At 38.8% G+C, this 24,856-nt stretch overlaps 1 protein-coding gene across 1 annotated transcript in view; it reads left to right on the top strand.

Annotated features, from left to right (window-relative positions):
• Positions 1-5,369, top strand: part of NDNF (neuron derived neurotrophic factor) — a 38,080-nt gene extending 32,711 nt beyond the window's left edge. Inside the window, exons 3-4 of the mRNA XM_081230509.1 lie at positions 1,538-1,662; positions 3,333-5,369. Coding sequence (XP_081086635.1) covers positions 1,538-1,662; positions 3,333-4,726 — 1,519 coding nt within the window. The 3' untranslated portion in view covers positions 4,727-5,369. The remainder of the gene's footprint in view (positions 1-1,537; positions 1,663-3,332) is intronic.
• The last annotated feature ends 19,487 nt before the right edge of the window (positions 5,370-24,856 follow it).

Below are 24,856 nucleotides of genomic sequence, written 5' to 3'. Positions count from 1 at the left end.
TGCAATGCTCAGACAAGAAAAAATGGTGGCTTGATCTGGTGGTAACAGGGAAAGTGGAACAAAGTGATGGACTCTGGGTATATTTTAAAGATGAAGCCAAAAAAAAATGACTGCTGATTCAGTGTATGTGGAGTGGAAGAGTAAGAAAAAGTCAAGATGCCTCTAAAACATTTGTCCTGAGCAACTGGAAGGTTAGGGCTGTCATTTACTGAGTAGAGACAGACTGCAGGGGAAGTTGGTTTAGCGAGAGAATGAGAAGTTTGGATTAGACATCTTAAGTTTGAAATTTTCAGTAATCTCTAAAGGAAGATGGCTAGAACATAGTTGTCTCTAAAATTTAACTAAGAGTTCAGGCTGACAATTTAAATTTGGGAATCATTAAAATAGAAGAGCTTAAAGCTGTGAGCCTGGGTGAGATCACACAGGGAATGAGCACGGGTAGAAAAGAGTGTCCTAGCACAGGCCCTTGGTTCACCCCATGGGTTAGAGGTCAGGGAGGTGAGAAGAACTGCGGAGGAGACTGATGGAGCAGCTGGCCACTGTGGTCAGTTTGGAGAGAGTGTTGGGGTAGATATAGAGAGAATCGAGAGGCAAAGACGTACCCAGGAGGTGCAATCTCTAGGAGGTGAAACTTGCTTATTTTTTGCCGTGAAACCAGTGAGGAAACCACTGTTTCCTCCCTTGCAAGATTATGGGCTTTGAAAGATAAATGGAATCATATAAATTATTCAGAGTAAGAATACATAGCATTGTTATACATAGGCAATATTTTTATTCTACTTAAAAGTTCTTTTGAGACATCATTTTAAAAATCTAAGGGGAAAGCATAGAGGAGAATGTTTTGTTCTTTTAAAATGTTTTCAAATCACTAGGTTATTAATTCAACAGAAAATCTTAGTGATAGAGAAATGTGTCTTTCCACTGACTGACACAGTTACCTTTACCTTTTAAAAATAGTTCTCAAATGGTCATTAGATACCTCTCTCCAAAAGGATATGGAATAGTAAAACTGTGAACAAAAGTCAAGATTGTAAAAGCCTGAATGCAGTGTTATTTTGCCAGAAACCAACATGCATTTTAGAAGGACATTGCTGTGAAAATGATCTTTTGGAATGGTTGGTGCTTTAGAGTGCCCTTGGGGTAACATAAATTTATCACCAAATTTATGGAAAATGCAGTACCTGTAGGGCAACGTACCTGGAAATTCCCCTTGGTTGTGACTTACTTTGCACTGGTGTTAAATAACACCCCCAAACTGGTAAGTGTTGATTCTTAACTCGAGTAACACCCAAACTCCACATTTTGGTTCAATGTCTTTCAATTATTTCAGACTGTGCGGATGGTAAATCTGGTCGCAGAACCTTGGGCTATATTGGACTTCCACGGTTACTGCTGAAAATATCATGATTTGTGTCAGATAGCCAGTTTGATTTTCTGTTAAGTGAATACAAATTAAACCAAGTGATTTTCCCCACTAATCTTGGTTGTAAGTGTTAGGATGAATTACCTCGGTCTGAAGTGGTCCACTTTCACCCAGGTATTTCTTTGTGGTCGAAGAAGACAACACGCCATTGTCAGTCACAGTGACTCCCTGCGATGCGCCCTTAGCGTGGACGCTGAGCCTCCAGGAGCTGCCAGAGGAGGCGAGCGGGGAAGGCTCAGGTAAGCGGCGCGGCAGACCTGGCCCCAGACCTCTGGATAGATAGCTGAAAGGCTTATGAGACAGACAGCCTTCTCTCTTAGTAAGAAAAACCAGCATGGATGCACGGGGGAAGCTGGAGATTTGGGGATGGAGATGAGGGAAATGGAGGATGACATCAGATGGCGGTGATTTGGTGAAATAAAAGGTTGAGAGAGACAGGTGTGTGGGCTGAAGGAGTGAGGAAAGGCAAGAGGTGAGGATCAGCTTCCCTGGCTGTGGTTTGCAGTCTTGCCTAACCACTGGACTCACCACTGGGGGCTGTATATTCTACTGATGCCTGCATCCTACCTCAGAGGTTGTGATTTAATTGCCCTGGGGTGGGGTCTGGACATTGGGATGGTAACAGTTCCCCTCCAGGTGAATCTAATATGCACCCAAGGATAAGAGCCTCTGATCTCTGGGGAGTAAAGCATAGCCACAAAGAGAGAACAAAAGGGCATTGAGCACCACTGAAAGTCCAGGATGAGAAGAAAGTCAGGAGGAATAGGTCAGGCATTTAAAGAAGATGCAGATGATGGAAAGCAAATAACAGATACAAAGAAATGAGTAGAGTCTGAATGAGGCCCTGGGTTGATACTGCCTCCCTTTAAGGGGCAAAGGCATCCTAGCTTAAAGTGAAGGCTTGAGATTGGTGCCATGACAGGATGTTAGCAAGCTGGATACTTACAGTGATGTGGGAACACTGTAATTAGGAAAATATTGAAAGGGCATATGGGAGTGATGAGATTGAGATAGAATGAATAGTCACATGATGATTGTGTTAGTTGCGTGGTTTAGGAATATGAAATTCTACATACCTCACTCTCAACCTGCAGTGATCAGCTGGAAAAGATCCATTCCCACTCTGGCTACACAGTCCTTCTCTGGGTCTTCTAACACTGATATCTGTGTGATATCTGATATTAATAGTAACAAAAAATGGAAAACATTATTTTAGTTTCAGTACTTTCCCTATATTCCTCCTGAGCACATATTCTACACATTGAAAATTAGGTCCTCTTACTGGTGCTTTATATTCTATATTTTAATGAGACTGTCCAGTCCTACTAACAAAAGTGAAATTAGTGAAATGGCTAGCCATCCAAGTGCAAACTGATAGAATCTTTCTGGTAAGCAGATTGACACTAGGAATTAGTCTCTAAGAGGCTTGCAGTCTTTGACCTAAAAATTCTACCAGCTGGAATCTATCCTGAAGAAATAATGTAAAATCAGAAAAGCCTTACATATATAACAACATTATTATAATGGTCAAAAATTAAGCAACAGTTTTATTTTTATGATATAATATTAAGTGAGAAAAATGGAGGTTTCTCTAGGTATGTATATGCATGATAATAAATGTTATAAAGTTGCAGAGAAAAATAAGAGAAAATAATACCAACTGCATAAACATGTGTAGAAGGAAGACGGATAGAAATAGACCAAACTGTTAATAAAGGACTATCTGGATCTTGTATTAACAGATGATTTTTTTTATCTTGTTCTCTATCTCCCAGTTTTCTACTGGGAACATGTATTCTTTTTATAATGGAGAAAAACAAAATTAAATGGTCTTAAGAACACAATTTAAGGTTGGCAAGCCATAGCACATGCCCTGACGTGTAGGCTGTGCTTCTCTTGTGTCTTTTAGGTGATCCAGAGCCTCTGGATCAGCAGAAGCAGCAGATCATTCATGAGGAAGGCACAGAGTTATTCTCCTACAAAGGCAACGACGTGGAATATTTCGTATCTTCTAGTTCTCCATCTGGTTTATATCAGTTGGAGCTTCTTTCAACAGAGAAAGACACACATTTCAAAGTATATGCCACCACAACTCCAGAGTCTGACCAGCCCTACCCTGAATTACCTTATGACCCAAGAGTCGACGTTACCTCCCTGGGATGCACCACTGTCACTTTGGCTTGGAAACCGAGCCCCACGGCCTCTTTGCTGAAACAACCCATTCAGTACTGTGTGGTGATCAACAAAGAGCACAATTTCAAAAGTCTCTGCGCAGTGGAAGCGAAGTTGAATGCAGACGACGCTTTCATGATGGCACCAAAGCCCGGTCTGGACTTCAGCCCTTTTGACTTTGCCCACTTCGGATTTGCTTCGGATAATTCAGATAAAGAGCGCAGCTTCCTGACAAAGCCGTCTCCAAAACTGGGGCGGCATGCCTACTCGAGGCCCAAGGTTGACATTCAGAAAATCTGCATAGGAAACAAGAACATCTTCACCATCTCGGATCTGAAACCCGACACGCAGTACTATTTTGATGTCTTCGTGGCCAACAGCAACAGCAATATGAGCACTGCTTACGTGGGCACCTTTGCCAGGACCAAGGAAGAAGCGAAACAGAAGACAGTTGAGCTGAAAGATGGGAAAGTTACAGATGTGTTTGTTAAAAGGAAGGGGGCAAAGTTTCTACGGTTTGCTCCAGTCTCGTCTCACCAAAAGGTCACCTTCTTTATTCACTCTTGTCTGGACGCTGTCCAAATCCAAGTGAGAAGAGATGGGAAACTTCTTCTGTCTCAGAATGTGGAAGGCATTCGACAGTTTCAGCTGAGAGGAAAACCTAAAGCCAAATATCTCATTCGACTGAAAGGAAACAAGAAGGGAGCATCTATGTTGAAAATACTAGCTACCACCAGGCCCGGTAAGCAGTCATTTCCCTCTCTTCCTGAAGACACACGCATCAAAGCCTTCGACAAGCTCCGTACCTGTTCTTCAGCCACCGTGGCTTGGCTAGGCACCCAGGAAAGGAACAAGTTTTGCATCTACAAAAAGGAAGTGGATGATAATTACAGTGAAGACCAGAAGAAAAGAGAACAAAACCAATGCCTTGGACCAGATACAAGGAAGAAATCAGAGAAGGTCCTCTGTAAATATTTCCACAGTCAAAACCTGCAAAAAGCAGTGACCACAGAAACAATTAAAGGTCTTCAGCCTGGAAAATCTTACCTGCTGGATGTTTATGTCACAGGACATGGGGGGCACTCTGTGAAGTATCAGAGTAAAGTTGTAAAAACCAGGAAGTTCTGTTAGTTACCTTGTATAGAGATATATCACTTAGAACTCCAGGAGAGACATTAAATCACTTTAAGTATAAACTGACTACTCCCACAGCTGAGAGAAGTTGTGACCTGTACTTGTACTATGGAAGAAAGGATATCAACTGGTGTATATTGATGTTTATATAAGTAATTGTTGGAGGAGACTTGGTCTAGTGTGCCCCAATGGTACCTAGTGTGCATCTGATATCCACTGATGTCAAAGAGAAAGGACATCTTGAAGGAACTGCCATCCCTTGCTTTGACCACTGCATGAACTGCTTCTAAATTATTTTATCACCTAAAAATTTTGAATATGCCATTCATTGCACACATCCACAAATGCAAATTATTCCTCTCAATAGATGCTAGGATATATATAAATTATTTTATAAAGTCTTGTTTTAAATGTCAGTGTTTCTATGATTGTAAACTATTAAATTCTTTTCCTGTTAAAGTACGGATCTAATCTAAGTATATTAAGTGGACAGCCCTTTAGTCAGTTCTATTGCTATTGTAAATTCTTATCTGTTGAGTAAAATGTTTAAATACTGTATGTATCTCATGTACAAAGTTGACATACATTATATTCATGTATATAAAATTAAAGATATTAGATTATATACTGTTCATTTTCCCAAGCAGCTACCTTGGTGTATTCAATTTCTATTCTGTTCCCCAAACTGCGCCTTTATGTAATTTTGCACCAGGTTTGACCCTTTTTTAATAGTTAAAAGGCATGCTGCATTCCTCTAAAGTTACTGTGGCATTAGAGACAGTTACTGAAATTTGTATTTTGACATTGAATAGGAGCTAGCTGTTGTGAGAATTGAGAGCGCACCAATGGGCTTAGAATAAGACAAGCCTCAAAATACTGTAGCTCGATAAGTATTCAACAAATTGTCCTTGACAACCTAAAATATATTACCTCTATTTTAAAAATAAGCATCTATTTTAAGTACAAAATTGGGATATGGCAAATATTTTCCAGCTGCTTGAATATTAGCAAAATAATTGTTTTGATTTCTAGTGGGAACAACTAAGCAACAACCAATTAGGACTGTAATTAGTAATGAGAAAAATATGGAAGCTGCTGTTTTGTAACATTAACAGTCTGTTACTTTTAGCTTTGATTTTTCATGAATCTTCAAAAAGTAATTTAGGTGTAAGATAAAATTTAGGCAAATAATAATAGAAACCTTCATTTATCAAAAACTCTTTACAGAGGGCAGTTTTAGATAGTTTCATTCTCCACAGGTTCTATACATGATGTGTCATGAAAACACTGGAGGATTCCGAAGAGTCTGGGATTTACAGTCAACTAGGCTATGTGGCTTTAGGAAAATCTGTTACCTCCCCTTGTTCCTCTTTCCCATTTATAAAATTAGGTGGTGATAGATTTGGATAAGATGATATTATAGGATACCTTCTATCATGAGACATTGTCTTTTGTAGAATTCTATGATTCTAAATTAGAAAGTGTTTCTGTAACTACAAGTGGGTCAGGTGTAATTCCTTAACCACTACATTTCCCCTATGTGCTGGCACGACCTTTCATATGGTGGGTGTACATGAGTAGCATTCTTATGGAGTATAAAGTCACTATGGTTTGGGGAGTATAAGTGGTTGTCCTTATGAAAGGACCACCGTAGGAGAAAATAACCCCCCTAAAAATGTGTCATCCAATTCATCAGTGTTAAGATATCAAAACAAAATGTATCATATCTGTATGAAGCATTGTGACACCTGAAATAATTTTTTAAAAGGAAGAAAGAGCATGTCCCCAGTGGCCACATAACCAACCAACTTGGAAGGAGAACTTTAAAATTGACAATATCCCAGGTACCTTCTTATCCTAAGTTATAAATACGGTGCCTTTGGAAGGAGAATCAACTTTCTCATATTACTCACAAATATATTATTACAGAGCAATGTGCTAAATGGGACTACAGTGAATCAGAGTTATTGCAGCTTCTGAAGGTGATGGACTTAACTCTCAGATATTGCTAAATGCCTGGGAAATGCTGGGAGCCAGGCCAAGTCAATTTAACCAAGCTTTTATTTTTTAGCCAACTGGGATGGCGGATTCTATGTAGTCTGGATATACCAGAGAATTCTTTCATATCCCCAGTGAAATTTGCCTTTTAAAAATTATGGGAAAATTAAACACACATTGTAAAACTTCTATCACTCATAAAGGAAGAGAGAAACCTATTAAAAACAAAGCTCTTTTATTTACTAATGTGTTTAGATTTTAGGAGCATTCAGGTGGACTGAGGACAAGAAAGAAAAATTTGTTCTTAATTAACAAAAGAACTAGAAAGCTAATATGAAAACACCACCTTTTCTCCATTAAGCTCCGGGATAGCTATATTGAGAACAGGGCATTTAGAATACCAAGTATAGCCATAGTATCATTGAGGGGGGAGGAATCTCTGAGGATATTTTATTTGAGTTTACTATCTCTATTTTTCAGGTGCAAAAGGAAATTGAATACCAGAGAAATAAAAAGAAAGTTCTCATAGTCAAAACAAATAAGTAATAGAATTGCTTAGACTCCAAAATCCTTACTAGAATATAAATCACCAATTCTTAGGGAAAAGAAGTCACTTATGGATTATTTTCCAAAAGGAAATAAAATTTTTGTCTTATTTATGACTTCAAAGCAACTCATTCTTAAAGACCATTTCAAATTTCGTTAAGACTGTGTGTGTAACCCATAATTGACAACTTCAAACTTGTAAGAAAAAAAAACTTATGATTATTTTAGAGACAAAGTATTCTAATCTAGGTTTGTATGTACACAAAAACTGAGGCTGTTAAGTTCATTAGTCAATTATTTAAATCTAAAACTATTCAGAATCTATAAAAGTTTATAGCAGATGATTTTCTTGGTTAAGTTATAATCAATGTCTAGATTAATTTTTTAAACAAGCATCAGAGGGTTAGTGCTGGAAAGGATATATGCATTGCTTATTTTAGTTACTCCGAATACACTTGGAAAAGTTGTGATTTTTGTACCCTAAAAAGCCAAATGAAGCGACTTCAGATAAAAAATCACTTAGATGAACTTTAGAGTTTGAAATCAGTTTTAATGGTTTTTAATAGTTTGGGAGGTCCAGACACCATTGAAAACACACACACACACACACACTCACACACACACTCACACACACACACACACACACGTTTTGAATACAATTCAAGGAATTTGTTGGACCTGAAACCAATAGGAATCTCTTCCAACACATTACTAATGCCTCTTAGAAATCATCTAGTTCAACTATCTCAATTTATAGATGAGGAAACTGAGGCTCAGCTAAGACTAGAACCCAGATTCCTGTACTCCCAGTTTAATGTTCACTCCCGGAGTTCATTATAAACACTTCTTCACTCCAGAAGGCATGCAGCCACTCACCCAGACTATGCACCTTTGTCTCTCTTCACTGGCTGGCTTCAAAACAAAACCCAGCATCTAACTTGAAGAACAAGGTCATTTGGAGCATCTCCAGCCACTTCTTCCCCACTTAGATATGGTGCAATAGAGATAAAGTCAGCTGGGAACTTGCCTTTGGGTCCTTCCCCCAGGACCAAGCAAAGTGACTGCAGCCCGATTTCAGCTGTACTCTGTTTGAAGTTGTCCGCAGGACCTGGGAGACATCAGGGCACACCCATTATTGTGTTTTTCCCAGAGAGTTTTGGTCAGAAAAATATGCAGTAGCCTGGGATTTGGGTCTTTGTTGTTGTTGTGAAGGTGGGAAATGGGAGAAAGAAGAAGAGAGAGAGGAAACGGAGCATGGAGCAAAGTGTAGTTTTATCTAATTTTGTTCTCAAAGTGGTCTGAGAGATCAAGGGAAGTGAGAGATCTAATACAGCTTAATTTTATTAAGGTTTTGGATTCTGTTCTACACACAACCTGGCACTAGAAAATTTAATAGATCACCATCCACTCTATTAAAATTGCATCCCGCTATTTGCTAGGAATGGTTGATCATGTACCTGGGTAAGATTTCCTTCATTTCTGTTTGTTTGCATTGCCCTTCCTCAACCTTTGAGAAATAAATCAAAGTTTAGAGATGAAATTACTTAGAATGGCTTTTCATATCCACCCTTATACCTCTTTCAAAGATATTTTACAATATTCTTTCAAAGTGTAAAATATATAGAAGGCTATTGATCGCCGTCACATAAAAATAATTGGTTCCAAGATGGAAGAGTGCAAGGCCTTAGGGGTAGTTATGTTTCTATATAGTCATTATTCAGATTCTAATGAAGATAGTGTGGCATCAAGTGTTAGAGGGGGAAGAGAGTAGTGCTGGGAGGGACATTGCATCCTAGTAAAGGACCGCTTAGAAAACGGAGAGAAGAATGAGTGTAACTTGTCATCCTATTGCCCTACAGGGGAGAATTTTCGGAAAAGTGTAAGGTTTTCTGGAAACTTGTTAGAAACTTAGAGTCTAGAAACTTTGAAGCAGGGACATGTCAAGCAGGCTCCCAGGATGTGGACATGTCCCAAGACTTCAGAATTTGAAATAATTTTATGAATTGAGACTAAGGTGTAAAACAAAGAAGTTACAGCAGATGGGTTCTTGTTATGGGTGATGAGATCCAGACAGAACAGTAAAAAAAATAATAATAACCATCTTACAACTAAGAGAAGCGATGAATGCGTTGCTTTGTTTTTGAGTTCGGTGTTATTGTCAGAAAGTGAGCTTTAAGAAGCAATTTCAAAATGTTTCCAGTCTCTTTCTGCTTGTATAAATACTTGCCAATATTAATATCCAATCAAATTGTCATAATTTGGAAAGGAGCAAATATCCATTTCTTATCTATAGTTTAGCCCTTGGTATAATCTTTCTACATTGTGTAAATAAGGCAGCACAGAATTATATAAACAGTTGTTTTAAGATACACTTGACAAGACTCCCAAATGTCCGTATTTAATTATAATTCTGACAGGATTTTGCTTCTGAGAAAAATTATTTGTAATAAACAGAACCAAGTATGTTAATACATAGCAGGGTTAGAGGTTTGACTGTTCAGTCTCATCCCTCCTATAAAATGAACTCTGACCTATTAAATAGAATTAACATATTGCTACTTTTACCATGCAGGTTGGAAAATTTCCCCAATGCCAAATCAACCAGCCGTTTTTGGAAGCAGTTTGTTACCCTCAAAAGCCACAGAGATGTCACACAGGCCTCTGAATTTGACTGACCAATTTTGTGCCCTTCTGTGGATCCATATGCTTAAAATACCTGGATTGTGGCTGAAATATTTAAGAGTTATAACCACAGATATAGTTTGCTGTGTGAGCAATTTGCTAAGAGCAACTGGCGTAGTCACAAATATGGCCCATTTCCAATGGCTGTGTTTCCAAGTATCAGAGCAGCCACAAGTAGCCTTAGTGACATTTAAAGTTTCCTGGTGCTTCTGGATGTAGTAAGAACTTTACTTGAGACCAGCAAAGAGGCAAGTGAAACAGCTGAGAGAGACAAATAAAGGTACATATATTTTTTAAATAACCAAATAAAATTCAACCAATTTTACTATGGTAAAATGTCATTTTAAAAACATGTTTTTAAAGAAATAACAGACTCTTTTAGCTATTTTTAATGGTAGTATTGAATATCTCCTTCCTGCCAAATAAAGCTTGCCATTCTTCCTCAAATAAAGAGGCCAAGGTCTAAGTTACAGGTTGCCCAATTTTGACTTTTTCCATCATGCACATGATCACGGGTTCTCTTGGCTTATCCACAGGTGATCTTCAGGTATGGAAAAAGATGACAAAGATATGAAAGCAGGGTAAGATCCCAGCACTTACATTTAAATTATTTGCATTTTGTGCAAGTTCTGTTGACTAATGGAAGAGAGCTGGGCTTCAAATACAGCTGTGTGCTGAGCAAACTTCACTGCTCTGAATACTGAACTCCAATTCCTTTGCCGATTCGATGGGCAAGCATTCCAAAGGCCTGAGTTCAAATGTGCAGATAAATAGTCAGTGCTGGAGTTTTTGGTGCCAAAGCATACAGAATACTTATGTTCTGCCATGGAAATCTTGGAAAAACAGAACTTCTGTTTTTAATATCTCTGAGGATTTAAAATGGTTCTTAGACTACTTATTAGCTTTCATAAAACTTACTCCTCCTTTAAAAGTCTCTTGGTGGCTTACCTATATTAAAAAAAGGAAAACAATACTTTTTGATTCCGCTGAGTTTTCTCTTCTCTATTGAAGATAAACAAGCTAATAAGAGAAAGGACAGCAGTGGAAAGAGTGTAGAAATGGGACTCAGGATGTGAGGTTTTTTTAACTTCTGTGGTCTTGAGCTTTCTCATTTGTAAAATGAGAAGGGTAATGATCTCTTAAGATTCCTTTTGGTAAAGCAGGGAAACTAACAACCTTTAAGCACATACTGAGTGCCAGGCATGTGAGATACAATTACTTAGTCCCCATAACAACTCTGAGATGAAGACATTATTGCAGTCTCATTGAACAGACAAAGATCCCAAAGAACAAAGAAATTACATAATGTGCTCAAGGTCACAAATTGAATAAAAAATGGATACATCTGAAAGAAAAAAAAAAGAAAAAAATGGATACATCTGGCTCCAAATGTATGCATCTTTCTATTTCCATTTGTGTGGTGTGAGCTCTAGTGCTTATTAGTGAACTTACAGAATAGAATACATGAGGAGACAATTGATAAAAATGGGTAAAATTTAAAACATATTCAAAGGTTGGCCTGGACATTTATCAACAAATTATCTTTGACATGGATAAATATGAAGAGCTAGAGACAAAAGAGAAATAATTCACGAAGGATCACTAAGTTCCTTTTACTGTGTAGGATTTCTCCATCTAATGATGTCTTATACTATATCACAACAACCTTTCTTTCTATTTGTTTATATATCTCACTATACAGAATTTGCTGTAATGCTTGCATAAGATAAAATGTGTCTGTAATATGATGCCAATAAACCTTTATTTAATGCTTTTGTGTTTTAGCATATAGAGTTATCTGTGGTTGTTTGGGATTTTGTTTTGTACATATTTACTTTCTTTTGTTATAGGTTTTTTAATTGCAGATACTTACTGGGCCTTCATTTATATGCCAGCCCCCGAGCTGAGGCATATTGTGATAATCCACACAACAGTCTTATTAGGTAGATACTATTATTCCACATTTTTCTGATGAAGAAACCAAGGGTCAGAGAGGTTAAGTAACTTCCCCCATATCACACAGCTAATAAGGGGTACAACTCAGTGTCAAATCCAGGGTTATAGATAAAGCCAATGCTGGAAGGGGTGATTCTCATTTCCTGCCTTTGGGAAAGAGGCTCTGACTTCCTGTGGGACCCACTGGCACAGATTTACTTTTAAAGTTTGCTGGACCTGTGCTCATTCTACTAAGGACTTACTTTGTTGGCACATTGAGTATTTGATATTGACATTCTCCTGATTCGCTCTCTTATACCTTTGTTCCCATACAAATTTTTCCTATGTACCTGGCATTTAAGAAGCTCACACAGCCACTGCCTGAGTTGCAGGCTGAAAGCTGGTGAACTCTGTGTCCTGCCTGGGGGAAGAGCAGCTGACAACAGGATTCGAGTATCACCTTTGGGGTCAGTGAGTTAGTTGATATGACTTCTTTGGTTGAACTCTTTCCTAGACAGTGCTAAGGAGAGATGAGGGCTCTGTTGCCCCTTTAGCCCCTCCCCCATTTAAAAAATATTTTTTTCCTAATTGCTAAGGTAGTGTTTGTTATAAAAAGAAAACTACAACAACTAAAAAATTACTCAAACCTATACCATGAAACTTGAACCTTCACTCTAATTCTATTCCCCAATGAAAACTATTTTTAACAATTCTGTTTACATTCCAAAACTTTTTCCTTCCCTGTAAATAAACTATTTATTATTACCATTCATTTTTACAAAATATGGAATTATACTAAACACACAGTTTTGTAACTGGCTTTTTTCATTGAATTTGATATTTGGGCCCACATCCCATGTCAGCTTGATCCCATTCTTTTCTTTTTTTTTTTTTTTTTTGTGGTACGCGGGCCTCTCACTGTTGTGGCCTCTCCTGTCGCGGAGCACAGGCTCCGGACACGCAGGCTCAGCGGCCATGGCTCACGGGCCCAGCCGCTCCGCGGCATGTGGGACCTTCCCGGACCAGGACATGAACCCGTGTCCCCTGCATCGGCAGGCGGACTCTCAACCACTGCGCCACCAGGGAAGCCCGATCCCATTCTTTTCTAAACATCCTTTCTTCCCATTCTCCTCAGATATGTAAAATGTGTATCAATATGAACACACAATGATGGTCTCTATCATTGTTAAACCATCCTCAAATTCAGGACTGAACCATCGCTGACCTCTCCTGTGTTCATTGTTGCATACGGGTGTCCTCTCCCAACAAGTGACAGACTCTCTCCTTGACCTGTAGTCAGGCTGGTCTGAGCTGCCTAGGCTTGGATCTTCAGTGTCCATCCTGGGAGGGCCTGCATAGCCCAGTTTTAGCAAGAATCCTGCTAAGTCAGTTTAGCCCAAATCCCCCACCCTGGAATCTGATGACTCTGGACATCTGGCCAAATTTCTCATCCCCTACCACCATCCCCAGATAATATCATATCACCCCAGCCTGCCTTCAGCAAGAATCCCATTAGGTCAGTTTAGCAAGTATCACCATACTCTCATCATAATTTTTCATCCACTGACCCCTCCTCCCACCCTGCTCTTTGGCTGTAAATCCCTACTTTTCTTTGTTGTATCCTGAGGTAAGCCCAATCTCTCCTTGCTGCAAAACCCCATTGCAGTAGCCCCTACACCTACTGCAACAGTCCACCCTACTATCTGAACAAGTATCAGAATACATTATTGTTTGTTTGTTTGTTTGTTTGTTTTGCGGTATGTGGGCCTCTCACTGTTGTGGCCTCTCCCATTGCGGAGCACAGGCTCCGGACGCGCAGGCTCAGCGGCCATGGCTCACAGGCCCAGCCGCTCCGTGGCACGTGGGATCTTCCCGGACCGGGGCACGAACCCGTGTCGCCTGCATCGGCAGGCGGACTCTCAACAACTGCGTCACCAGGGAAGCCCAGAATACATTTTTTTAGCACAAGTAAACTACTTCCAGACCTTGTTTTCATCTTCAGCCTTGTCGATATCTCTGTGGGAGTGCTCACTCACCATGTGGGATACTGCTTAGGGGTTCATGCACACATGATACCCACAATCAGGCAAATATATTCAAATGTAAGTTCAAAGGAAATGTTTCTAAAGCCCAGTTGACATGATTGTTATACTCACATTTATATTTAACACCCTTGGGAGGATCTGTGTTTCTGATCCACACTACTCAAGTTGACATTGGCAAGGAAAGCTGAGATTCTACGTAGAAATTGTCCCTGAGTCCACGTGACGCAGAGGTTGGGTTAAAAGCAGGTCATTCCCTGGCTTCTCTTTTATGATCACCCTCATAAACCTCTACCCCACCCCAGCCACTTAATACCATGAGAGCAAGGAACCAAGTCCTTTCAATCAAAGCAGTTCTTCAGTCTACATGTGTCTTGGATCGTAATCAGTTTCCCGGGAGGGGTGAGAATAGTGAGGAAGGAACGTCTCTTATCTATTCACCCAGTGCTCCCAAAGAATTCTGTCAGAGATGAAAACGACACACATCCTCAAGCCACCTTGAGGCTTTCTCCTTTGCAGGCAGCTCTTTGGAGCATTCAGGTAGGGGGCTGAATGGCAGGCACCAACGAGGGCAGAGACTGGTTCAGTATCTGGAGCCTCTCGGGGTTAAATGTCATGACACTCTTCTCTGACAAGAGCTTGGGCAAATACCTTTAAAATTCCCATTTCATGCTCATTACAAATTCAGGTTAAATGAAGTAACCATAAAAAAGTAAAATGAAACTACTCTCAAGGGATCTATAGAGGACTGAACTAAGAATTGGAAAGTACTTTTAAACACTATATAATAAAAATGATTATTGCATCTGCATTTTGGGTAAGATAAAATACAAAGTTAATGCCAACATCTGGTTTGTTGTACAAGTCCTGATTTTATATGTATTTACAAAAATTATGTATATTTTATATAAATACACAGAGAATATAAAGCTATTTACAAAACCATATATAGACTATAACCATAAAGTATTTCTCTTGGATTTATGCTTTCATGTCCCAGAATGAGAATGTCTTCTAATTTTTCTTTCTCAGACTGCCTTTGTCTAGTTTTCTTGTAAAGGTTTTCTTTGCTTCACAAAATTGATTGGAAAGCTTTCCTTCTCTCTCTATCCTCAGAAACAATTTGTATACTAGTAGGAGTTATTGACTTCTTGAATATTTGATAAAACACACCTGTGAACCATCTGGTTCTATTATCCTTTGGAGCATTGTGACTATTCTATTTATTTACTGATAGTATTCTCTCAAGTTTTCTATTTTATCTTAAATCAAAAATTTAATTTATATTTTCTTTAAAATTTGTCATTTTACTTAAATTTTCAAATGCACTGCTCCAAATTTATTCATAGTATTATGTTCTTTAAGTATTTTACATACTTTTAATTTTATTTCCTTTATTATTTTTAAATTATTTGTGTCTTATTTTCTTAAATCTTCCCAAGAGCTTGTCAATTGTTTCATTTTTCTCAAAGAAAGCAGCTTTTGGTTTTATTACTCTTTTAAATAGTTTCTTTGTTTTATGTTTTGTTAATTTCTAATGTTATCTCTATTTCTTTCCTCCTGCTTTCTTTGCATTTAATTGCATGAGTTGATCACTTAGCTTATATATTTTCACTTTTTAATTTTCTAACTGTACAGTTTAATGTATGCAAATTTTAAGAAATCATCTAGGAGGCCAGGGGATCCCAAAAGGGAATACAGATTTTGGCCAGAGGATCTAATTGTATTACAAATGCATGTGAAACCACACCACTGAAGGGGATGGTTTTGCTGGGGGCAGGCGGGAGGGGAGGGAATTGCTGACCTAAGTAACTTTAGAAACGAAAAGGAATTTGTAAAACTAAGAGCAAAAGAAACTTACATGAACACTATAGTCCAGTTGACAAAGTTGTTTCCCCTGGGGGTAAGTATTAACAATTCTGGTACTGCTATAAGTATATACTGGAATTAGACAATTGGGTAAATGTATGGCAGATGGGGGAAGCCGGTTTTTCACTGTTGGAATGGGAGATTACTGATAAACAAGGAGAGGAGGCTACAATGATCCATGTGATGGTGACGAAATAGAGTTGGAGATGCCAGTATAAACTAATATTTAGAATAATATAAATACAGATGGTTATGTATAGAGAAGTTTATTAATATGTGTATATACACGGATTAGTATACACACATGTATTTCTATGCTCTGTCAATGAGAGAGTGTAGAAGCAGTGACACCCCAGTAGCAATAAACACAGCTCTCACCCAGATCTTGGTTTCTGTCTTAGTGAAACAGAACAGAACCCTATGGTCCCTGCCCCGCATGTCCTCAGCCTGCCTTTTGTCTGTGGAAAAACTTTAGCTAAAGAAGAAGTTTAATCAGAGAAGTGAGAAAATGCAGAAACAAGGGAAAACAGTCCAACAAGGCTAAATAACAATACTTTAGTCATTAAGCAAAGTCAAGGGCCTTTAGTTCCTCTTCAAGGGCTATAGATAATATTCCGAGCCACATCCTGTGAGCTGTCTCATAGATGCTGAAACCCCTCACCAGGTGGAAGCGGTTAACTACATGATGACCAGACTGCAGCCATGACATAAGCTGCCACGATTCTGATGGCTGTCAGAGCTTACTGTGCTGTTTCTGTATGTAGCCCCCTCTCTCCATCGATAAAAGCTCTTGCCGACATCTGAACTACAGAAGCTTTCCTTTCCACCAACTTTGCCTCTTTATTGGCTTTTGAGCAGCGAGCAGCCGGACCCAACTTTCAGGAACAGCTTTTGAGCCCAACGTGGGGCTGCAGCGCTCTCGTGACGTCTGGCTCCCCGGGGTTTTCCCGAGTAGAGCCGCAGCCATGACGACACGCCTGGACTGGATGGCCGCGAGGAGTCCGCTGCTCGTGGCTAGCTAGCCCCAAGAGGGAGATTTTGGGGGACATTCGTAGGAGCTGCTGAAACCATTTGTTTCCGGGATTCTCCCTGTTTCTCCCTGCTCGGCACTGGTTGCCAACTTACACTTTTCCTTGGTGGAACGGAAACGTGCATCTGGACCAGCTGATGAGCTCCAAGACCGAGTAAGTCCACCGGTGTACATCCGGGCAAACTTCACTTTTGAGCCCTGAGTGTCATTTCGGCATTTTGCCAATTGCTTCTGACTGTGTCTGACGTTGAGGGCCATTTGTGAGCACTGAACTGCTATTTGGGCATTTTGCCAATTGGTTCTGACGTGTGTCTGACTTTGAAGGCCATTTGTGTTGGGGAGGTGTTTGTTTGGGACTCCTCTTAGAGCAGGGGTCCCCAAGCCCCGGGCCACAGACCAGTACCGGGCCGCAGCCTGTTAGGAACCGGGCTGCAGGGCAGGAGGTGAGTGTAGGGCAAGTGAGAGAAGCTTCATCCGCTGCTCCCTGTCACTCGCGTTTCTGTCTGAACCTTACCACACCCCCCTCTCCTGCCCACCCCCGCCCCGCCCGCGTAAAAATTGTCTTCCAGGAAACCAGTCCCTTGTGCCAAAAAGGTTGGGTACCACTGTCTTAGAGGACTTGAGACACTTCTGTCTTCTGGTGTGTCAATGTGTATTCCGTTTGTGTGGTTGGTATTCTTGTTGTATTTTGTAAAATGAGAAATTCAGGTTCTGTTCATGAGAAAGATTTTAGCTATGAAACTATGACTAAAGAAAAAGGAAGATAATTTGTTTAAGCACTGTGTGGCCACCAACATTATCCTTCCAACTCCAGAGAAAATTGGTTAAAATGAAACTCTTTTGAAACTCCAAAACTGGTTCTTTTTGCATATGCAGTTATAAAAAGCCAGCTTGATAAAATACTTTTTGCAGAATTCTGACTCTGAGAGAATAAAAATATTCCTAGGAGAAAGCTTAAAGTTAACTCTCATCATGTCCTTGAAATACAAACACAACCCACTTTGCCTGAGACCCTGAGACTTCAACCTTGGGTTAATTAGTAGAAATTCAAGCCAGAAAAAAAAAAAAAAAGAAGAAGAAGAAAGAGGGTTTGGGTTTATTAAACATGTATCTTGTATCACATTAAAAAGAGATATTGTGCTATGAGAAAAATGTACGTTTTTAAAGGTTATAAAATATGTTCTTAAGTTTGCCAATCAAAAAATGCTGGTATGACAGTTCAATTACTTGTTTCTTGGTTTTGTTAAGGTTTTCAAGGATTAAAATTTGTAATACATAAAAATGATAAGGGAAGCATTTCTGTATGTAAAGCAAATAGGACATGTTTTGCCGGCAAGAGAAGATATAAAGACTGGAGACATTTTTGTTGAGGGGGAAAAGAAGGAGAATAATTTTGTCCTAGGTCTGGTTACTTTTGTATGGAGAAAATAAGGCACAAGTTAATATGGATCCAGAAAGCAATAAAATGTTTGTGAAAAAGGAATTTGAGAAAAGAACTTTGTATGTTGTCAGGATTAAGATTAGATTGAATTTAATTAGGTAAATGAATTTTGTTACTAGCAGTAAACTGATGCAAGACTGAATTTGGTTTTCTCTCTATGGGAAGAAAACAAAGTTTTCCTGGAATACTGAGCTGCTTTTGATAACAGATTGTAAGTTTCTTTCTCTAGCTAACTGAGTTTTCCAGAGGGCCCCTGAGGCATCTCAGAGAAAAATATTAGTAAGAAATTTAAAGAACTCTAATGGAAAGCTATTGTTTTACTTCTAACCATACTTTTGACTCCAATGTTCCAGATGAAAAAATTGTCTACTGAAGTTGTCACAGAATATAACTACTTATGATGTGTATCACTGCTGGCTTTAAGTTTACTACTTGAAGCACATGTACAAAGTCTGTGTGACAATTGGGTATAACTGATAAAATGTATAGCCTATAAAATGTTTCCCTATCAGCATACCTCTTTATACTTGTATGTTATGTCTGATTAGTTTTTCCCCAAAATAGATGACTAGGCAAACATATAAACAAATAAGTAGGCCTAGTACTGACGGACATGAACGGAGCCACTGAGTGGAAGCTGAGCCACTCTGGCAATGCTGGGAAAATATATTAATTATCAGTGCTTTCTATGAAAAGATTTACAATTAAAAGGGGAAAATGATGGACGAAATTTTCACATATTGAGGTATGGGGAAGTCATTCTGGCTTATAGATGATTTAATTTGAACTTTAGGCTAACGAAAGCATCCTGTTTGTGGCCTATTAAGCATACATTGCACACCTGCTTTAACCAATAAGAAAAAAGAAATTCAAAGAACAATACAAAGATGAATTTTGATTATTATTCTCATTGTAATAGGTCAACTCATTTTCAAATGTTTGTCTAGGTACTATGACAAAGTAATCGAAGAGAGAGGTAATGTTTTCAGAATAGAAAATATTGATACTAAGCTTGGAACTTGAGATTTGTTCCAACTCAGTGTGCATTCCCCAAATTAGGCAGCACTACCCCCCATTTCAGCAGAAACTAGCCAGAGCGGTCATCGTCCCATTCCCTCAAAGAGCTGGGAAAAATTGAAATAAAAATGGAAACTAAAACCAAGTTCCTCTGCCTAGTTTATGAAATGGAACAGGATCCTGTGGTCCTTGCCCCCCACATCCTCAGCCTGCCTTTTGTCTGTGGAAAAACTTTAGCTAAAGAAGAAGTTTAATCAGAGAAGTGAGAAAATGCAGAAACAAAGGAAAACAGTCCAACAAGACTAAATAATAATACTTTAGTCATTAAGCATAGTCAAGGACCTTTAGTTCCTCTTCAAGGGCTATAGATATATTCCAAGCCACATCCTGTGAGCTGTCGTATAGATACTGAAATCCCCACCAGGTGGAAGAAGTTAATTGGGTGATGACCAGACTGTAGCCATGACATAAGCTGCCACAATTCTGATGACTGTCAGAGCTGACTGTGCTGTTTCTGTATGTAGCCCCCTCTCTCCATCGATAAAAGCTCTTGCCGACATCTGAACTACAGAAGCTTTCCTTTCCACCAACTTTGCCTCTTTATTGGCTTTTGAGCAGCGAGCAGCCAGACCCCCAATTTCAATAACATTAGTCTGTCTGGGTTGCTATAACAAAATATCATACTTGGTAGCTTATAAACAACTTAAATTGATTTCTCACTATTCTGGAGGCTCTTAAGTTCTGGAGCCCTCTTAAGTATTGCAGACTGCCAACTTCTTGCTGAGTCCTCACATAGAATGAGGCTAACTTTCTGAGGCCTGTTTTATAAGGACACTAATCCCAGTCAAGTGGGCTCATGACCTAATCTTTCTTTTTTTGTTTTTTAACATCTTTATTGGAGTATAATTGCTTTACAATGGTGTGTTAGTTTCTGCTTTATAACAAAATGAATCAGATATATGTATACATATATCCCCATATCTCCTCCCTCTTGCGTCTCCCTCCCACCCTCCCTATCCCACCCCTCTAGGTGGTCACAGAGCACCGAGCTGATCTCCCTGTGCTATGCAGCTGCTTCCCACTAGCTATCTATTTTACGTTTGGTAGTGTATATATGTCCATACCACTCTCTCACTTTGTCTCATCTTACCCTTCCCCCTCCCCATATCCTCAAGTCCATTCTCTAGTAGGTCTGTGTCTTTATTCCTGTCTTGCCCCTAGATTCTTCAGAACCATTTTGTTTTTCTTTTTTAGATTCCCTATATACGTGTTAGCATACAGTATTTGGCTTTCTCTTTGTGACTTACTTTACTCTGTATGACAGACTCTAGGTCCATCCACCTCACTGCAAATAACTCAGTTTCATTTCCTTTTATGGCTGAGTAATATTCCATTGTATGTATGTGCCACATCTTCTTTATCCATTCATCTGTCGATGGATGCTTAGGTTGTTCCATGTCCTGGCTATTGTAAATAGAGCTGCAATGGACATGGTGGTACATGACTTTTTTTTTTTTTTTTTGAATTAGGGTTTTCTCAGGGTATATGCCCAGTAGTGGGATTGCTGGGTCATATGGTAGCTTTATTTTTAGTTCTTTAAGGAACCTCCATACTGTTCTCCATAGTGGCTGTATCAATTTACATTCCCACCAACAGTGCAAGAGGGTTCCCTTCTCTCCACACTCTCTCCAGCATTTACTGTTTGTAGATTTTTTGATGATGGCCTTTCTGACTGGTGTGAGGTGATACCTCATTGTACTTTTGATTTGCATTTCTCTATTGATTAGTGTTGTTGAGCATCCTTTCATGTGTTTGTTGGCAATCTGTATATCTTCTTTGGAGAAATGTCTATTTCAGTCTTCTGCCCATTTTTAGATTGGGTTCTTTGTTTTTTTTGACATAGAGCTGCATGAGCTGCTTGTAACTTTTGGAGATTAATCCTTTGTCAGTTGCTTCATTTGCAAATATTCTCTCCCATTCTGAGGGTTGTCATTTCATCTTGTTTATGTTTTACTTTGCTGTGCAAAAGCTTTTAAGTTTCATTAGGTCCCATTTGTTTATTTTTGTTTTTATTTTGATTTCTCTAGGAGGTGGGTCAAAAAGGATCTTGTTGTGATTTATGTCATAGAGCATTCTGCCTATCTTTTCTTCTAAAAGTTTTATAGTGTCTAGCCTTACATTTAGGTCTTTAATCAATTTTGAGTTTATTTTTGTGTATGGTCTTAGGGAGTGTTCAAATTTCATTCTTTTACATGTAGCTGTCCAGTTTTCCCAGCACCACTTATTGAAGAGGCTGTCTTTTCTCCATTGTATATTCTTGCCTCCTTTATCAAAAATAAGGTGACCATATGTGCATGGGTTTATCTCTGGACTTTCTATCCTCTTCCATTGATCTATATTTCTGTTTTTGTGCCAGTACCATACTGTCTTGATTACTATAGCTTTGTAGTATAGTCTAAAGTCTAGGAGCCTGATACCTCCAGCTCTGTTTTTCTTTCTCAACATTGCTTTGGCTATTCGGGGTCTTTTGTGTTTCCATACAAATTGTGAAATTTTTTGTTCTAGTTCTGTGAAAAAGGCCATTGGTATTTTGATAGGGATTGCACTGAATATGCAGATTGCTTCTGGTAGTATAGTCGTTTTCACAATGTTGATTCTTCCAATCCAAGAACATGGTATATATCTCCATCCGTTTGAATCATCTTTAATTTCTTTCATCAGTGTCTTATAGTTTTCTACATACAGGTCTTTTGTCTCCTTAGGTGGGTTTATTCCTAGGTATTTTATTCTTTTTGTTGCAGTGGTAAATGGGAGTGTTTCCTTAATTTCTCTTTCAGATTTTTCATCATTAGTTTATAGGAATGCAAGAGATTTCTGTGCATTAATTTTGTATGCTGTTGCTTTACCAAATGCATTGATTAGCTCTAGTAGATTTCTGGTAGCATCTTTAGGATTCTCTGTATAGTATCATGTCATCTGCAAACAGTGACAGCTTTACTTCTTTTCCGATTTGGATTCCTTTTATTTCTTTTTCTTCTCTGATTGCTGTCACTAAAACTTCCAAAACTATGTTGAATAATAGTGGTGAGAGTGGGCAACCTTGTCTTGTTCCTGATCTAGTGGAAATGGTTTCAGTTTTTCATCATTGAGAACGATGTTGGCTGTGGGTTTGTCATATATGGGCTTTATTATGTTGAGGTAAGTTCCTTCTATGCCTACTTTCTGCAGAGTTTTTATCATAAATGGGTGTTGAATTTTGTCAAAAGCTTTCTCTGCATCTATTGAGATGATCATATAGTTTTTCTCCTTCAATTTGTTAATATGGTGTATCACATTGATTGATTTGCATATATTGAAGAATCCTTGCATTCCTGGGATAAACCCCACTTGATCATGGTGTATGATCCTTTTAATGTGCTGTTGGATTCTGTTTGCTAGTATTTTTTTAAGTCAATATGAATTTTTATTAACACACATTTTCCAAAGTCTGTACAAACCAAAACATTCCTGTGTTTTAAAAGGTCCATTATTACAAACATACAAATAAACAAAAGGTGTTACCAAAAGTTAGCCACTCAATTTCATGGTAAAACGGTGCCATGATTTTTAAAAACCAAAATTTCAAGACTGAGGTTTCTTCCTTCCCTTTTTGGAACTCGTGGAAAGTTAGAAAATGTGTGGATTTGCTTTATATTAAATGCCAAGACCTTAAAAAAGATTTAGTATAAAACTAAATGTGTTTTTACATTGTCACTTCATGTAACAGAAGTTCTCAAGTCTTTAAAATTAAAAAAAATGACTAACTTTTTTCACAATCTTTTCCCCATAGTCAATGTAAATGCATCTGAAAATATTATCTGACAGTTTATCTTTACCTAAAAGTTTCTCATTCAAAAAGTTACAAAACTATTTAGCACTGCCATTTCCCTTGCTTAGAAGGGAAAATTACATCCTCTACTAGAGTGATAGGTAAGTAACATGGTCCATTGTTCCTCTTACCAGAGGGAAGCCACTCATTTCCACATTTCTGTCCAATTATGTGCATGGCTCAACTTGTGAGAATACTCACAAATTAGAAGCATTTGCTCCTAGGAAATGCCTAGCAAGTTAAACTTACTGCTACACTTTTGGTAGACTGAGGTACAAATGTCATCTGCCCTTATGATTACCTCTAACTCTAGTACCACCCCCTGCATTAATGATTCCAAGGTAGCTGGTTTTACTGTTTCATGGCACACTACACATCTCTAGTTCCTTTCACAAACATCATCTAGAGGACCTGAGAGTACACCTAGAAATGCAAATCTATCCACTCACCTGGAAAAGAGAATCCATGTGCCTATTGGGTCAAGAAGGGGAAACAGGACACAGTTCAGGCTGTGGCCAAGCTGCTTTTGAGAAGCACCTGTTTTCAACACATTTCCATTAAAGGCAGGGAGTGTACAGGCTGAGGTGGGTGAGGAGGAGTGGGGAAAAGGTACAGTGATATCATTCTCCCAGGACTTACAGTCCATACTTGAGCAGCTCATACTAACCTCCAAAATGCTCTGTTGTCTGAATATTATCCCATTTTGAATCATGTAAAAAAAAAAAGTTACCTGAAAATGGCCCAGTATGACAACTGATATAAGTAAAGGGCATTTTTTAAAAGAGGTGGCAGTGTGAGAAGTTAATATCAGTCACATAAAACAATCAAGAAAGGGGTGGGGGAGAGAAGTGTCCAGTACAACCTGGACAACCCTTCTTTCTGCCTTTACTTAGACAGACTGTCCAAATCTTTGCTACCTCCCTTAAGTATCTTCTTACATGGTCTTCCAAGAAATCCTCCAAAAGGCACTTAACTGCATACTTACATATTGAATTGTTTCACCTTAGCAATCAGTTTTTAAGACTCCAAGGTAACAAGAAAGAAAAGATCTGATTCTTTTACTAAACGCTAGAGAGTAGGACTTCTTTTAAGAGGCATCACTTTTACAAGAAGAACAAGCTAGGCTACCATTACTCCTTTATCAAGAAAAAGGTTCTTTTTTAAAAAAATAAATAAAACTCTGGCTATACATAGTACAAAGTTCATACATAATACACCTGGAAAAAAACCCAAGAGTATACCCTGAAGCAAAACGTTTATTGGAGAGAAAAATTCTCTTCCACTGTACCAAGTCTTAAGGTGACAGTTTTCAAAGTTCAGAGGGTGACAGTGATATGTAATTAATGCCAACTACTTGCTCATGGGTATGGCAGGATGCAATGATGGACCCAAAAATAAATAAATAACACCAAACCATTCTGCACATAACACTGAGCAGTGACCACCACACACACATAAAAAAGTAACAAAAGAGAGACAGAGAGACAGTAGTACTGAGAGAAGGGTTGGGGGTAGAGAGGGGAGTGAGGGAGAGTGTGAGAGAGTGAGAGAGAGAGCCTGAAACCCCAAACATTCAAGCATGCAGTCATAATATAGCACAAACCAGGTGTTTCCACTCAGCCCCACTGCAATTGCACAAAGAAGGATAACTATAGTAAAATAGAGATTTCTTAAGAAAGCTTGCAATTCCCAGAGAACA

Source organism: Mesoplodon bidens (genome assembly GCF_964165515.1).
Source record: "Mesoplodon bidens genome assembly, chromosome: 1".
Classification (NCBI taxonomy): domain Eukaryota; kingdom Metazoa; phylum Chordata; class Mammalia; order Artiodactyla; family Ziphiidae; genus Mesoplodon; species Mesoplodon bidens.
Note: the sequence above shows the minus strand (reverse complement) of the source record. Positions and strands in the feature narration are given on the sequence as shown.